Here is a 17,768-nt window from a genome sequence, read left to right as displayed (position 1 = left end):
CACGCAATTGATTGCTCTCCCAAAATTACGTAGATATAGTGCATCAAAGAATATCTTCCAGCATTCTTCAAAATCCTCAAAATTTTCACCAAAAATCCAAAGGTGTTAGCCTTGTCTTTTTGCGATTTTCGGAGCTCGAAAATTTTTCGTCTCAGAATCGTTTTGCAGGATTCTGAGTCCACTCATTGAACCCTCAGGACTGCAAAAAAGACATAAAAAAAAAGTATAGGACCAGCAGTAGAAGAATTACAACGGAAAATTTTTATTTTCTCGCTCTCTTTCATGCATACACCACTGATGGAGGTAGTAACATTTTGGTTGTGATCTGTTTCAGTCGTTCTAGTATCACCTAAATTTCATCACTTTTTCGCCACTTATTCTGTAATTAACGCATTTCTGTCGAGTCTTTTGTATTTTATTGGTAGCTAAGATGTTACGGAATATAGAAAAAATATCCAACAAACACATGCAAATATTTATTGTTATTGTTTTGTAAACAATCAATTACAAATAAAAAGTGATTTTTTCGGAGAAATTAATTTTTGACGAGATTTTCCAGAATTCTTTCTTGAAAATCGGTACCACGTGGTTTTTGGGGGCGCTGATAACGAATCTGATCTCAGATTTTCAAAATTCCTCATCCAGGATGGTGGATTCAATACAGCAGCCTACAATTTTTCGCATTTTCAGAATCTAATGCCAAATTCGTTATCAGCAGCCGCAAAAACCCCTGAATTCAAAGTTCCCTGGAAATATCTCAAATATAATTGAGGGACCGACCACCATTCGCCCAGCTTCGTCAAACGTGACGTGAGCTTGTTCACCTTGGTAGTGACGTTGGCCAATGGTCGATTCGAAGCCCAGCTTGGACAGCTGTGGTTCGTAATCCGTAATTCGTATGTGACAGAAGATGTCGTAGTCACAACAATCGTCAGAGGCATAGAGAAGATAGGTGCATGTTGTTCACTGCAGGCAGAGTTTTGAGAGTGTCGAGAGTGCGTCAACAGTGAAATAATCCATCGTTATCGGGTGAACAGGGTAAAATCTTGGTCGAAACGCGTAGTAGCTGCTCGTCGGAAGCGTAGAAATAAAAGTAAAACGATGAACAATGTCCGCAAACTATCGATACATTGTAAAACTGAGGAATAATAATAATGGAGGCTCGAAAGCGTGATCTAGCTTTACCGTAACCGAGAACACACACTTTTTTGATTGCGATAACGTCACGGAGGAGTCACTGACTCATAAATGTTGTTTTTTCTCTTGACGTTAACAAAGCGAAGAAGCACGTCGCTCGCCGAGCGGAACAGTTAAGGTAGAAGAAACAAAAGCAGTGCCTAAATTTAACAGCCAAATAATAATAATAAAAATACAGAAAGGAACGGGTCGTTATTTTTTTATTCCATACTAAATACGCTAATAAATATTCTATCAATATGGGCAACTGCTTAAAATGCGGCGGAGGCGGTCAACAGGACAACACGACTCTGCTAAACAACAGCCCTGATCCTGCGTTGACCGGCGGTGCCTCCCAGGAGGCTCTTGGCCCTCCGCCACCTTACAATGTAATTTTAGTTTACTTCTCGATCATCCAGGTTCGATAATACAATTCTCCGCTTCATGGATCATATAGTCTGAAGGTCACCCTTGACTCGATTATAAACTTGATTTCATCAGTTCATATTTTTTTAATTCTATTCAGCTCTATCGTACAATTACTAGACTTCTTCATTGTTTCGTCAATTTCTTTGGGAATACTGATTTAGAAGAATGTCTTAACATCTTACAGGAGATAGCGAGCGCCTACTATCCACCAATTGGAACGAGAGACCGTCATCAGCAGTTGGCCGAGCTTGGAATGGGACGAGGAACAGTCGGCTTGAATCCGATCGGCAGTGTCGGTTTTAGCGAGGAAGAACAGCAAGTTAGAATCGCCAAACGTATCGGACTGATCCAGCATCTACCCACCGGAGAATATGACGGTTCAAAAAAAGGAGAATGCGTTATATGCATGATGGAGTTAATTACCGGCGAGGAGGTTCGTTATCTCCCTTGCATGCACACTTATCACGCAGTATGCATAGACGACTGGTTGTTACGATCCTTAACGTGTCCTTCTTGCATGGAACCGGTCGATGCAGCGCTTATCAATTCTTACTACGCCACAACTTAATACGAAATTACTGGCAAGGCAAAACTATTTTTTGTTCATTCTCTCTTTAATTGTAACATCCAGATGCCAGGGGGCAAGGCAAATAGACTATCAAAAGTGGGAAGGGACTGCAATATTAGCATTGAAGTAGATTCTCTTTAACAAACGTGGAAAAAAAAAAAAAGAAATAAACAATCATCGGCTTTATCTGCCAGCTTAACATCGGTGCATTTTTGTAATATCTACTTGCCTAAAGGTAATATTGATACACAGTTGTAACAACTATAACAATCCTTGGATTGTTCGAGTGAAAGAAGGTCATATGTTTACACATAGGGAGGGTTTTAAACCGTTGTTCGTAACTTCTGAAACAAAAATTCTATAAAAGTAAATATTTTCAATAATTTGTTATTAGTACGTGACGAGCGATTGTTAATTTCTATGTGAATAACGTTTTTTTTATAGATATTTGAACAAAGTTAATTAACTTAGTTTTATGATATAAAACTTAAGTATTGCAGTTTTAAATCCTATAGGTGTACTTTTTTCTCTTTCTTTTTCCAATAACTATTGCTAATGGTACGGAAAAGTTTGTAAGCAATATGATTTTCCATAACGATCACGACTTGAATCCGATTTCAAATGTGGTATGTAAAAAGCAATTGCGCGTCGCGGGTCAAATTTGCATTCAATTGTATGCACATACGTATATGTATGCATAGATATGTTAGAAATGGATAGTAAAAAGAAAAAGAAAAATGAAGAAACTTGGTATTTTGCCTCAAATTATATCGATACATCACGCTTGGATTTCCGATTCTTTTTTTACTCTACCTAAAGTATATAAATATCAGTTCACAAGTGGCAGTTATTAAGGTATATTGTTACGAAAAATGATAAATGTAACATAGGAAGTTCAATACTAGATAGTAAATAATATTAATTCGTTTTAAAAATCGATGTAAGACTCAGGAGATCGTCTTTATATCTTTAAACGGACAATGTAACGTGGCGAAGGCTTAGCATGTATGCATAATATTGATGAAATATGACATAATATTTCCTTGGTTACGATAGTAAAAATAAAAATAATATTAATAATAATAATAATAATAATAATGAAAAGCAAGTGTATGAAAATATGCATTAGGCTAAGATATCAAGATGGTGTATACATAGGTGATATTTTTAAACTAAATTCCAAGAGGCGAATCGACAGCCTTTTGTACGTCGTTTTATTAACGTAACTACTACCGCTAGCATGATTTAGGAAGGTGGAAAAAAAAGAAAAAAAAACAATGGTGATTAATTAGTAAGAAATTTATGTTAAAACACACGATTCTGTAATAAATTAAATTTTTTACAACAATGCGTATCCTAATCAAGTGTAATTGTAATTATAATAAGCTGCATTCTGTGACCCGAATGAATTTGTGATTAGTTATTGAATTGTGGTGCTATACGTATTATCGTCTTTATTTAGTATTAGTTTACCTTTTTTTTTTTTTTTTCCGGTTTCTAATTTAGAAACTCTAATTGATCAAACGTCTACCATTCGACTAGTCGCTAACAATTGACAAATTGGCTATATTATTTTCCATTGCCGTCAACGTTCATAACAATTATTTACCTGATATTAAAAATCAAGATAAAAAAAAGGAATGCGACATAATTACGAGAAACAATTTTTTTCATACGTAAGAAATTACGTACATATTACACGCGTAGGGTATAGATTAGATGCCGTCGAATTACATACTGTAAAAATAACAAAACGTAGCGTCGTATTTACCTAAATATAATAGGATAATAAAAATTACTATAAACTTTTGAAATAACTATATTATAGCTTGCTAATAAATTGAAGGCAAAAAAAAGAAAACAAAAAAAAAAAAACCATATAAATATATATACACATATATTTTTAAATAAATGGGATTAAATCTTATAATAATACTGATAATACCAACAAGAATAATATTAATAATAAATATCTTGGAGTATATAATTTCGTGATAAAAAATACCTGTAAAAGACGTTATAATAAATCATGTGTGTATATGTTAAATGCATAGGTGAATATTTGTAAATTACCACGGAAGGTAATAATAAATTCCAGGCTACACATACATACACACATACACACATGCATATGTATATCATCTTTGGTTGTAATTCATTTGTTCCTTAAATCTCAAGTTCCATTGAAATTCATCTATAAGTGTGATTCGCATTGTGATGAATATACTTTAATCATTTGACTTTATGTTACTCTTTCTATTCTGTGCTTAATTTATTTATTACTACCCTCAATTTATTGTTTGCAATTTCTTGTGGCCTTTTGGCATATTTAAAAAGTTTTCAAAGCTGTTTGGCTATTTGAAAGGAAGATGAAACGAAATTCGCAGAAGTAAAATAAAATTTGTAATATATCATACAATGGTTTCCTTACTCTCCGCAAAAAGCCTGATTATCATCCTTGCTCTTCTTCCATCGTCTTAATTAAATCTCTTTGATTCTTCAAGACCTCATATGGATTATTTTTACCTTCTGAAGATTTTTTAAAAGTAAGAAATCATTAACATAAAAATAAGGTTGCGTTAAATAAAAATTAAAGGAAGAAATTCTAATAATAACAATAATAACAATCGTTATAAAGATATTTTCCATATTATTTTTTTTTTTTTTTTTCTTTTATGATAACGAACGTACAGTGACCTAATAAAATTTTCATATATAATTTATATGAGATCACAACAAGTAATACGCATTCAATGCGTATCAGGGATCCACATGTATAGCAATAAATACATATCTAAGAATACCTATTAAATTATTCTACCTAAACATGCTCTAGAAAAATATTTGGTTTCATGTACAAAAATTTTTCTCATATTTATTATATATTTATATTAATTAATAAAGGATCGTTCGGAGAAGAGTCGCGATATTCAAGTTCGCTATTCTCAAGATCGCAATTTGAATACGCATCTAATTATTTAACAAATGTCAATTGAATACTCGTCCACCTTTCTCAGTTGGAGATGCATTAGTGATGTTGTTTGTTTCTTAAATTATTTAGGAAGGATTTACTTTTCGAAAAAGTGAAAGAAAAATATTTTACAAAAACGTCAGCTGAAAATGTATTAACGATGTTATTTCTGCCTTTAAATATCTAAGATTGATTTAACCTTCGAAGAATTAATCGTAAAACATCGTCGTTCGACATTCAAACTGTTTGGAGTAAATAATTCTATAAATAAACTAGAATAACGTCGCAAAGAAAAATAAAAATAAAAAAATTAATATTGCATAAACACTATGAATATCCAACACCTATACAGAATTGAAACGGCATAACAATAATAACTTGAATAAATAATTAATTTTTCTCTTCTGTACGTGTAAAATAAATAATCAACGATTCCGTTGAGCTCGGAGAGTAGATAACAAAATCTAGAAAACCACATTCTGTTTTTTCTCGTGTGTAGGAACAAACATGAACTATTCTATTGTTCACCTATATTTCTTTAAATTAATAACGAACTATTAAATTTCTTTCAAATTACAGCTATTTACCACTTTTTCCTATATATTTAGAATGAACTATATTCTAATTGAATATGTACATTAGGGTGTCCGTTATTTCCCAAGTTGGCTTTTTTTTTTTGCTGCCACTACCTAAAATTTTAGTTTCTGCCCTAAAAAGACATATCATAACAAAAAAAGCTCTTAATTTTCATTTGAAACCGTGCCACAATCATGTTAAATTTCCCATTTACATAAGATGGGATTTTTGTACTTTTGGAATTAACTTTTTATCTTCGGAATATTCATGATCGATGCATATTCCTGTAGGAAATTGAACGCTCTATAAAAAAAGGTCTCATAATTTTTCGATAAATCTACCTTTTTGCTGAGCAACCTTGGCTTGCTTATAATAATAAATAATAAATCTTGTTTTAATGTTAATTGCAAGGTATTGTTTACGATATTTAAACTGTCAAGGTTTTTTCAAATAGTTTCTAGAACATTACTTTATAAAAATGAAAACTGAAAGCTTTTTTTGGTGTCATATGTTTTTTGAGGGTAAAAACTAAAATTTTAGGGGGTGGCAGCAAAGAAAAAGCCAATTTGGGAAATAACGGACACCCTAATGTACAAACATACAACACTTCTGGCACACCTTGCACCATCGGTACTAAAACTTTTACAAATTTCTCACAAAATCTACACCTAAAAGCCTTCAACTATCTGCGAGAAATATCTATCTCCATGTATATCGCATCTACGCGGAGTTGGCTTCAACCCGCATTTCTTTCCTCAATATACTTTCTTCAATCGTTTTCACTAGTCCAAGAATATCACCAATTCTGTTATAAGAGAGAATTATGAGTATAGAGAGAGTAAGTCGGATAAACATGAACCAACAGAAAAAAAGTGGAAGATAATAATAAAATTAATCGATAGTACCAATAATCTTACACTAATAGTACAGCAGTTAACGAATCTGAGAAGTTTTAATCGTTAATTGCAGTTAGAATAATCGATGAATAAATATTTAATATTATGTAGATGTGCTCGCGTCAGTTTCCTCTGCGCCGTTACCATTTACAGAAACTCCTATAATTTCTTCAGGTTTTTTACCAGTAAGTTCGAGCAGAGTGGAATGGATTCTGAAATGAAGTCTCGACTCCAGAGAATAACCTGTGTAATTTTTTCTGTAAAAAGAGGAGATAATAATGTGAAAATCAAGGAACAATGACTAAATTTCATTTTTAACGGAGGAAAGAGACAAAAAACAAAATTGAATCAAACTCAGGGCATAATAAATTACACGTACTTCGTATCCTCCAGAAGAGCGATGGCTAACTGCGGCTTGTCTTGATCCCGAGCTAGTAAGGCGAGCTCAACGGCTGCGAACGGAAGCAGATAAGTATCGTCCTTGATTTGCTTATCGAGGCGCAAAACCTTCCGCAAACATTCTTCAGCCTGAAGGGGTTTGCGCATGTGCCGCAGACAAGTTCCCTTCAGTAACAGAACCAGACCTTCGTTGTCCGCTTGGTAATCGGATCTTGTGAGAAAAGATAACAGAATTGAGGGTATTTTGTATTAAAAAAAATTTTGAACGTATAGTGAAACTACGTGTGGTAATGAGTGAAGAAAAGGTGGAATTGAAAAAATTATTGAAATAGTTGATATATACTAACGGTTGAAGTTTCAACGAAGTCTCCTCTTCCTCGGCGAGTTTGAAAATATTCAAAAGTAGGTCAGGCCGAGTTCCCAACACCTTGAACATGTTCCAAACAAGAAGAAGCTCGAAAGTGGGTAAAACCAGGGATTCATTCTGAGCGAAAAATCGTCCCGCCTTTCTTATAACGAATTTTTCCATTGGCAAAGATTTGCCAGCGATACGTTGCTTGTGGGTCGGCATCTGAGTCATCAGTTTTCTTATCACATCTTTTGCCTCTTTATCTTCCCTGTCCTTCCTCATCATTAAAATTGCCGCCTTTTGATACATATATGTAGTTTTAGACCAGTTTGATTCAGCTTCCAAGTGATTGGCGTAAATTAAGGCGTCGTCCCACTGCCTCTGCAGACAGTGAGCCCACATCAATTCCCAGTAACAAAGATGGTGGAACTGGGGCCATATCGTCTGACTTTTCCTCGATTTTTGGTACCACTGTATAGAGTCTTCGACGTTGCCTTTTACCAGCTCCAATCTTCCTTTAAAAAACAAAAACCAAGCTCCGTTCGGATAGAGCATCAATTCCTCATCCAGCGTCGACTCGCACCACTTCAAATCGCTCCTCGAGTCGGAGAGAATGTACATCACTATTAAGTTAAAGGAAAGTAAAGTCAACGCGCAAAGCACCTGACGAAGGCCGTTCGGCTCTCGGTAGCCAGCCTCGAGTTGTTCCAGTCCAAACGCCTGTGGATGGTTAAATCATTTGTTAAGAAAACTAGCATTTGCCTCGATGAAATCACAAACTGAACTAGAATATCAGAAATCACCCGTGTCAGAAAATGAATGACGAATTATTGTTACCTTGTCGCCAGAAAATCCAATGAATTCCAATAACTTGATTACTCTTCCAGGAAGCAACGATATCATCTAAAATGAGAAAGAATTGGGGTCACATTCTGAAAGAACACTTTCAGGAGGAGTCGACAACTTCTATCCCGTTTAATGCTTACTAGATTGAATGTACCGATACCCATTCGAACGCCGCTTTCGAAATGTATTCTGTGATTATCGTTGGTCCATTTTCTAGTTCTCAAAATTGTTTGGCATTCCCTGAAATAGAATTATTTACAATTATTACTTTTGAAATCAGATTTCAAACTACACAAGCGAGAGATTTAATTATCCAAAAAAGGATTTGTTACACGTTTGTATTTCTATTGAAAATAGCCAAGCATATATTTCACATAATTGAAACTTTTACTTATGGAGAATAAATTGAGTAATCATGACAATATGAATTTATAATTACTTGAACGATAAGTAGCAGGTCCTTATCTTGAACCCTGCCTTGACGAACGACACCAATGTCTCGTCTTCCATGAATGTTAGTAGACTCTTGATAAGGAGAGCCTCGGCATAGCAAAGTTCGGCATGTAGCTCCTCTATAAAGAAACAATTTCGTCATATTGCCAAAATGAGACATAAATTTTTTTTTTAGCCATACGTAAAGGCAAATTATTCTGATAATCAAGGGGGATTATCAACAGCGTAATTAACGAGGTTACGGGTCGTGGACAGTTTACATCAGAGATATGTTACGACATATTCATATAATGTAGGAATCAGTCTCAGGATAAATAAAGTCATAACGTCCGAATACAAATTGAAGGTATCTGAATGAGAAAGTCACAATGTAAAATTGAGAGAAATCTTTTAGTAAATGTATCGATGTTAGTGACTGAACTTGGACTATAAAATATAATAAACATATTAATTTCACTAACAGAATCAAGTTTACCTGTAGTGTAACTGTCATAATTTGCCTTTTTTACTATTTTTCCAATATTCTGGGCGATGGTGTTCTTTCTGCGGTGTTTTTGACAGACAGACATGCATTGTTTCAGAGTTTCTGCAGCCGTCTCGACGTACTTCTGTAAACGAACGGATAAAATTTTTTTTCAAAATCAAAGCTACACAGAGTTTCAAGATTTAGACAAATTTAAATGCCATCCTGATTAAGTCTTACTTGTTCAAAGGTAAGAATAGCCTCGACAAAAGCGAAAGTGCTGTGACCCAGAGCATGATATATACTGGTTTCAGCCCATGGTGCCAGGATCTTTTTTGCTTGGTCGAAATCATTGTTAAAAAAGTAGTGAATCGCCTGCTTCGCCTCGACCATTGCGGTATCCAAATCCATGCTCGTTGGACTGTTGAAATTTACAGAAACACATTGTATACACATGGATATACTGATTTAGCGAAGAAAAATGTGATCTTATTTAAATTTGAAACGATCATATAAGAGATTTTTAAACAGTTTCGTTTTCTAGTTTGCATCGAAACAAAGATCAGTAAAGTTTTTATTGTACTCACGCAACAATGCTTTCCTGGGCGTCTTGGAACTAAAAATAAAAAGGATAAAATTAATTTGATAAAAATACAATTAAACGTTTGCAAAATATATTTACAAGATAAAAGAAAATTAAATTCAACTCACTTCATCCTCAGCTTCGATTTCCTCCATGGTTGACATTGTGTCAAATGTTAACTGTAAGAATTACGCAAATGTGTATAATAAAAAAACAGACCATAAGCAGAAAGAATAACGACTGAGTAAACATTAATCATCAAATGTGAAAGTTTGAATGATGCGAGCTTGAGTGAAGTGAAAAAAAAACTTCAAAGGTAAACTGAGATAGCAAGTGGGGAAGACATTGCACTTTCGAAATATGCATACAACATTTAATAAGTATACACTGAATTGCGAGTAAAAGTTTCAAGGTGCGTAAAAAGTCAGAAAGATTCAACAAGTAGTCGAAACTGACAGAACTAGTAGAAAGGTAATTTAAAATTACTTGATCGACCGGTTCATTATAATACTTTGACCCTTAAGAGAGAAGTATTAGAATAAGAATATCATGGATATACCAACTCAATGTTACTGAGTTTGCAATAACGAAATGGAATTGAAGATATGACGAAAGTGGGAAAAAGAAACTATAAGAAATACGAGGAAAACAGAAAAAAAAAAAAAAAAAAAAAAGGAAAAGAAAACCGTCTAACATTCGTAAAGCGTAGTTACGTCACAGAAATTATTGTGTGTCATATCGGTTCGCTTTGTAGATGTGTACACCTATCAAAGCATTACAGTTATGACAACCCTTTATCTGAGTTTATTACGTAATATGTGCAACAGAGACATAATTATAGGATGGAATTGTATAGGGAAAAGTGATAGAAAATTGCAAGAATTATCGTACATTTAACAATAATTTCAATTCTGTTTTTCCCTTTTATTTTTCCCCTGTTATTTCAGGGACATCGATTCGCAACGTGACTCGATTATCGACACAGTGCTCGCTCCCAATTAATGCAAATTACAGATAAGTAGGCTGATCAGCGAGATTCGTGACACGTGAGATATGCAATAATTGATAATAAGCTTGTGGAATTAGTTCAGCTTTAAGGTTTATTTCTATATTCGCAAATCAGACATTTTTGCAGGCAGTATATTTTTCATGTAAAAATACGTACTTTTTCCGCTATAATTGTTTCGCGATTAGTTCTACAAACGCGTACTTATAGCTGTCACGCAAATATGGTCATAATCGAGTTATTATGGTACGCAAATACATGCGATCGACATGTAGGCGGTTATAACAATACGGTGTGAAGGAAGTGAAATCTCTACAAATACATGTAATACCTGTAAAAACGTGTCTACGTAGTGATTAGAAATTAGAAACGACGCTTGTAATTGAGGTTTAATTTACGGAAAAATTCATATTCACGTATAGAGGGACGGACGATTTATGCATACGTGCGGACGTACCTTGAAAAAAACGTTGGTGGTTAGCGAGTTGGAAATGTCATTAGCAACAACCGCTCACTGCCGAAGAATATCATATAACTCGAGTTTATAAAATATTGTTTGAGTGAAGGGAAGAGAAAAATAGTCACAAGATGAGTATATACGGTAATGAAACCGAGTGAAAGGAAGGTGAAACGAGAGCCGAATCGAAGTCTGCGGTATATTAAGTAGGTTTCCTATTCGCCTCACCTTTGCCGAATATTCCTTGAGTCTGTGATTGAAATTGATTGTTTACACTTCGGCTTACAGTGTCCAGCGCCTCGATAGTTTTCCGATTCTCTTTACTGTAATCTGATAATGTTTGTGGTTCATACATGCGTTTTGTATGTACTACATACCTATGTAGGTAGGCATGTATGCCGCAGTTAAAGTTACGACGTATTGAATTAAACTTACGTCTGGTTGAAGCAGGGATTTACCGTGTCACGTTACATCGATCTATGCACGAATAATAGGAACTGCACAAAAAATTCATAAAAATGGTATCGAATAAACCTACGGCAGAAAAAAAAACTTTGTGCACACGGTCCCGCCGAATTAAAGCGCTCCGCGGAACTGGCAGGGCGCCATATTGGAAGCGACCTTTTATGACACAACTGTCAGAACGTAGGTTCTACGCCTCGTCGCTAGATGGCGGCCTTCAACTGTCATACATCAAGTAATGCCGGTAAAGAAGGGCACAGTACATCACAAGTCACAACCATAGACTTAAGAGATAAAGTATCGTTCACAATATTACAATTGACTTACAATTAGTGCAATGCGGAAGTTTAGAAATACGAGTCACATTCGAGCGTTCACGTTCAATTAGTGTAGGCGGTAGTAGGAATAGGAACGGTAGAATTAGTACAGAACCTTGGAATCTCCAAGCTTCTGCACTGCACCACGATCAAACTACTGCAATGACCAATCAAAATAGATGCCTGGAAAATTCGCGGAGAATTTTCACATAAAATTACATTAAATATACCTAATATAGCCGAATTAATCACCGAGAAATTACATGAAATTACATTACATATACCTAAATTAGCTGAATTAACCACAGGACCTCTTTCGTGCATGATGCTGAGAAAAAAGAAAATGATTGAAGTGAAATATTTTCAGTAATATTGAGGCAGTACACAAGACTTTTTTGATGAGAGGTTGATGTTCATCCATTCTCGATAAGATGCGGCAGATTATTTAATCTAACTTAAAACTCGGAATGTCACATCTTTCTGCACTGCAATGCCGACGATTTGTAAACTCTGTTCTGCACTACCACTTCAAGCCGCACTACCACTGCCCCTCCTGCTGCTCTAAGTCGATTGTGAATGGTACTTAAGTTTCTACGATAGAGTCTATGGTCACAACGTGATCCCCAATACTTTGTCGGCTGCATCTTGATCGCTCCGAATGAGAACGAGCCTTGCGTACTTTACGCATTGTATCGCACGCACACGTCAAACAATCGTACCGAGAAAAGGCAGTTTTGCGAAGAGGACTATTATTGTACAATATAATATAATGTTGATCTGAACAGTGTGTGAATACCGATTGTTAATTCAGGAAGGAAGTTAATATGACACTTCGACGGAATACGGTAACAATAAATAGCAATATTAGTCGCGGATGTTTTCACCTCTCGAACGACACGCAACTCGCGATGCATATTTATTTTGTATTTTTCAGCTAGATACGTGGCTTTCACGTATATGTATATATGTACCAGTTACGACTAACTTGGGCTAATAACAAATGTCATGAAACGCCTTAAACTACATGCCGAAAGGTTTCCGTAATCATCTTCGGCCTCGATTATTACCTTCTCACTATTATGTTCATATAACAGTTATCATCGTTTCGATTATCATTGTATTCCCAATAATTAGGCTCCAGCTATTTTGGCAGACAACGTTCTTGCAGGTTGCAACACGAAATTGTTTATTGAATGTAAAAAACAACACTGCACGTCTATGCTTTTGCGTATACGTATGCACACCATCGGCTGTATTATACGTCTCTGCGTACGGGATTTATTTATTTTCCTCATTTCTCGCCGTGACGGCACAACGTCTGACACATCTGCATCAATTGCTACTCCTGTTGCATAAATATTTTTATTACGCATATGACATAACCTCAATCATTATTCATCTGACATTCTCACCTAACTAGGTTAATATTTTCATTTTTACGTTCATCGTCTATTATTCATACCGGATTATCCTTTTTATTTCTTACCTCGATAATTAAAAATCCTTGAGATTCACGCCACGCTTGCATTCCATAATTTCCAAGCATTTCAATACTAATACAACTTTCCTTTATCTCACATTATCATTGAAAAATTTGTACTTAACGAAAAATTACAATTAACTGATGAAAGAATTTTTTTCTCAATATTTTAAGGTATTAGTACATTTTTAGTAGAGAAGTAATATACAGCAATTACTCTGTACGACTACACTTATCTAAAGGGTAATTAATTTTTCTCTTCAGTATGTAATAGAATTTTTTTTTTTGGTCCTTCTTTTTTCACTGACACAACTTAACTTTAAAATTGCGCAATGTTGCTTACACAACAGTTCTTGTTGTAAAATATTGTCGAGTTAGTGAAAATATCAATAAATATTTTCAAACCATGCCTGTAAAGAATCACCGTTAGGTCTTTCACAAGTGATTAAAGTCAAACTAAAATTTTGGTAGAGCCTTACTTCACGTGTGTTCTTCTTTTCCCTCGTTTCCATTTCTTCTATTTTTCGTCCACATATTTGATAATCCTTTTTACAATGGGATTTGAGAAAAATGTGGTAAAACTCTTTCACGTGTTGGGCAGTTGTACCAGTGGGAATGAAAGACGACAGCTTTCTCGGCACTGTCCGGCCCAGAAATTTGGGAACTGGAAGTTAGCGAGCTCCCAACTAGTTATGGAAAACCATAATCATCAGCGACAACCGCATCCCAGTCATCAGTCGTTCTGGAGAAAAAATGCTCGCGCTGTACCTGGTCGGTAAGTATTTTCCTATCGAAACCGTTCATCTAAATTTGGGAGACCAAAAAGGGCATTGATTGCTGATGGGATTAAGCCTTGAAAGAAATAGCAGTATTCCTGCCAAAATTGAGCAAAAAATGCATGATAGAATTCCAAATTTGGACAAAATTGATCATTTTTACAGACCGAGTTTGAAGCAGGATCTACGGCCAGGAAAAACGGCCCACGGAGGTACAGGAGGAGCGCCTGCGGGGCAGAATGTATTGGGCAACAGCGGTAGCGGCGTGACTTCTTTCCAAGACTTTCAGGAGAGTGTCGACGATGCTTGGGATTTGGGTGATGATGAATTCTGCACGGTTTCGGATGTAAAGATATCAAAGAGAGTCAGTCATTCCGCCGCTTTAAGTGTTATAAACAGCCATAGAACGGCGGGCGCTGCGCAAATGAATCGCAGAGACCAACGCCAGGACGTTATATCGGAAGAAAAAAAAACTGAGGCCCTCCAGAGACTCGCGGTACAGCCGCTCAGACTTCGAAACGCCAGCATCAACACCTTACAGCCCCCAGCGATAAATCATCAGGAAAATTTCGAGGACCTTGAAATCAAAAACAGCAGTTCTCCACAGCATAGATCGCACCAGTTTCCGGGTAGGCCTCAACCCCTCAGGCAGATGGGTGCTCCGCCAAAATTCTTTGTACCTTCGAAGGAACAAGGTAATTGGTCGGAATATTGTATTTCAATAATAAAAGGCTTTAATAAGGAAATGAAGAGATTTTCAGAAAATTAAGACATGTTATTCATAAAAGAGTCAGAAAGCCGTCAGTTCTTGAGATGGAAAGATGAGACAAGTAATTGGAGCATAAGAAAACATGAAAACAATATGATGTGAAAAAATGAAAAGAGACTATAAATTTCAGACGGGGAAAGTAAGGTAGACAAATTCCAGTCGTTGTTGGAAGCAGCTTTGTTGAATCTAGACGAGTTGCGGCAATTATCATGGTCTGGAGTACCTTCAAAGCTGCGTTCGGTTACATGGAGATTATTATCTGTAAGTTGGCTAACTTTATAACGCCTGCAGTGCGTATTAGAGTTCTGAAAACGAAATTGAACTAAAAAATGTGCAAAATTATTTCAGTATTTCAAAAATACTTTTTCTGATAGAGCATCGCTCAATGAGACGATCGATATTCCATCATGGGGAAATATAGATATCAATTCTCACGATTAACGCTTCAATTTAAAAATTTTTTGAAGACTTGATTATTCGTGGTAATTGTTTGTTTACCCTATGCCCAGTTTCATTGAAGGTTCTCAGATAAATAGAAACCGATGAAATGTTTTGCCAGACCTTTTAAAACTCAGATTGCGTGAATTCCTCAGGAATATCTGCCGGCAAACTTGGAGCGCAGGCCACAGGTCTTGGAGCGTAAACGACTAGATTATTGGAATTTGGTAAAGCAATATTACGACACGGAAAGGGACGAAGCATTTCAAGATACTTATCGCCAAATACATATCGATATACCAAGAATGTCGCCGCTGATAACGCTCTTTCAACAGCCCACTGTTCAACTCATCTTCGAAAGAATACTTTACATCTGGGCTATCAGACATCCAGCATCTGGTTACGTGCAGGTGAATTTTCAGTGGTTTATTTTACTCAGTTGAAGATATTGCCAGATTTTTATATTCTTTTTTTTTTCGTTCTATCGATTAACAGGGAATGAACGATCTTGTGACACCATTCTTCCTTGTATTTCTGCAAGAGGCTGCGCCAGCCTCGGCTTGGCAGGATCTGGAGAATTACGAGGTAGTTTCTCTGCCGGAGGAGCGAAGAAAAGTCATAGAGGCTGACAGTTTTTGGTGCTTGTCGAAATTCCTCGACGGAATACAGGATAATTACATTTTTGCCCAGTTAGGAATTCAGCATAAAGTTAATCAGTTGAAAGAGCTGATACAGCGGATTGACGGTAATAATAAAACATCTGTGATAAGTCAGTAATCAACCGTTGTATTATTTTCGTGTGTACATGAACAATTGTTCACTTTTGTTTTGGAATAAACTGTTACAGGTCCGCTACATCAGCACCTTCATCAACATGGCGTAGATTATTTACAGTTTTCGTTTAGATGGATGAATAATTTATTAACGAGAGAATTACCTCTTCACTGTACCATTCGTCTCTGGGACACTTATCTCGCCGAGTCGGACAGATTTGCTTCTTTCCAGCTTTATGTTTGCGCTGCATTCCTTCTGCGCTGGAGACGACACCTCCTCCAGCAGCCAGACTTTCAGGTAAGTGTGAAATCACAGCTGAATGAGATGACAGCTTCAGCTTTTCAAACAATTTACTTTTTCAGACCTTCACGTTGCAATATTTCACGACTTTTTCAGGGACTAATGTTGATGCTGCAAAACCTGCCAACTCAAAACTGGACGGATTCCGAAATTGGTGTTTTGGTAGCAGAGGCTTACAAATTGAAATTCACGTTCGCAGATGCCCCGAACCATTTGCAGGCGCATGACACTAGGTGACGACTTTTATACGCGATCTCTTAAGGCGAACAACAACTAACTGACCAAACAACGACGGCTCACATTCTTTCCGGATTTCGGATGCGAGAGTCTTGAATTATTTACAGTAGAAAGAATAAATTGAAAAAACAACAAAGATTTCTCAATTGTAAACGGAAAGAACCCGCTACACAGCTTATGAATTTCAATTTGTTAGAGCAATTATGATTGTTGAATTTTTAAACGATGCAGCCAACAGTTGGAGAATTGTTTCTTCGAAATTCGAAAGTTTGGCAATTGTTATCGTTTTACTTTATTACTTTCTTGATACTCCCGCTGCTTTGAAGAATGGAGTTTTTTTACGTGGAAAAACAACCCAAAGCATCGTTGAACTTATATTTGAAAAGGATATTTTTTTTGGGGGAATTAAGCACTATACATAGTAAATATATACGCATATATACGATACATGTATTCATAAGTTTTATTAAAAATTTACAATGTATTTAAAATGGTGTAAAGTAGTATAAATGAACTTCGATACGTTCTTGATCATGCCTTTTTGACGATAGTATTATTGTACTGTCGCAGATGTCGTCGCAGATATCATAAAGTTGATACGAAAGAGAAAAAGGAAACTGAAGGTATCAAAATGTTTATTCGTAACAATTCTCATAAGTAATAATAATAACTGGTGATGTCTCGGTTGCAGGATCATGATATTTAATAATAATTAATAAAAAAGCTGCAAACTGTCGTCTGTTCATTTGTTATCGTTAGAGTTGTTATATTTTTAACAGAAAATACTTAAGAATAAAATACATTCTGGTATGGAAAACAGTGAATTTTGTTTCGTTACTATTCGTACACCGCATGTTTCTTTTTTTTTTCTTATCAACACTACCATCTAAACTACGACTTGGCATTCATGTATCATTTAGCCATGATAAACAGCAAGTAAAAATGTGGAACATGGCACTGAGCTTTTTATTCATAAAAATTGCGGCAGTTTTTATGGCTTGTCAAGTTAAGTATCAAGTAAATCGTAATCATTCCTTTTAGAC

General features: G+C 35.7%; 3 protein-coding genes across 4 annotated transcripts; 2 read left to right on the top strand and 1 right to left on the bottom strand.

Annotated features, from left to right (window-relative positions):
• Positions 1–797: 797 nt before the first annotated feature.
• On the top strand, positions 798–2,445 carry LOC124411080 (RING finger protein 11). The gene is made up of 2 exons (XM_046889948.1): positions 798–1,565; positions 1,790–2,445. The coding sequence occupies exons 1-2, from the start codon at positions 1,437–1,439 to the stop codon at positions 2,171–2,173; spliced, it is 513 nt and encodes a 170-aa protein (XP_046745904.1). The 5' UTR covers positions 798–1,436; the 3' UTR covers positions 2,174–2,445.
• A 3,873-nt stretch (positions 2,446–6,318) lies between these two features.
• On the bottom strand, positions 6,319–11,729 carry LOC124411337 (tetratricopeptide repeat protein 39B-like). Of its 2 annotated transcripts, XM_046890431.1 has the most exons (12): positions 11,608–11,729; positions 11,401–11,502; positions 9,838–9,888; positions 9,714–9,742; positions 9,367–9,547; positions 9,139–9,271; positions 8,650–8,782; positions 8,351–8,450; positions 8,202–8,267; positions 7,363–8,084; positions 6,996–7,226; positions 6,319–6,873 (listed from the first exon to the last, which is right to left on the bottom strand). In XM_046890431.1, the coding sequence occupies exons 3-12, from the start codon at positions 9,871–9,873 to the stop codon at positions 6,720–6,722; spliced, it is 1,785 nt and encodes a 594-aa protein (XP_046746387.1). In that variant the 5' UTR covers positions 9,874–9,888; positions 11,401–11,502; positions 11,608–11,729; the 3' UTR covers positions 6,319–6,719. The 2 variants fall into 2 exon arrangements, with proteins under 2 accessions (XP_046746387.1, XP_046746386.1); XM_046890430.1 differs by lacking the exon at positions 11,608–11,729 and having other exon boundaries at positions 11,401–11,560.
• An 874-nt stretch (positions 11,730–12,603) lies between these two features.
• Positions 12,604–17,672, top strand: LOC124411338 (TBC1 domain family member 22B-like). Its single transcript, XM_046890432.1, has 8 exons — positions 12,604–12,796; positions 14,033–14,206; positions 14,373–14,902; positions 15,107–15,237; positions 15,570–15,824; positions 15,910–16,159; positions 16,262–16,485; positions 16,585–17,672. Exons 2-8 carry the CDS (start codon positions 14,124–14,126, stop codon positions 16,723–16,725), a joined length of 1,614 nt encoding a protein of 537 aa, XP_046746388.1. The 5' UTR covers positions 12,604–12,796; positions 14,033–14,123; the 3' UTR covers positions 16,726–17,672.
• The last annotated feature ends 96 nt before the right edge of the window (positions 17,673–17,768 follow it).

The sequence above is a fragment of the Diprion similis genome, chromosome 10 (assembly GCF_021155765.1).
Source record: "Diprion similis isolate iyDipSimi1 chromosome 10, iyDipSimi1.1, whole genome shotgun sequence".
Classification (NCBI taxonomy): Eukaryota; Metazoa; Arthropoda; class Insecta; order Hymenoptera; family Diprionidae; genus Diprion; species Diprion similis.
The sequence above is the reverse complement of the archived record's forward strand: the minus strand, read 5'-3'. Positions and strand labels throughout refer to the sequence as shown.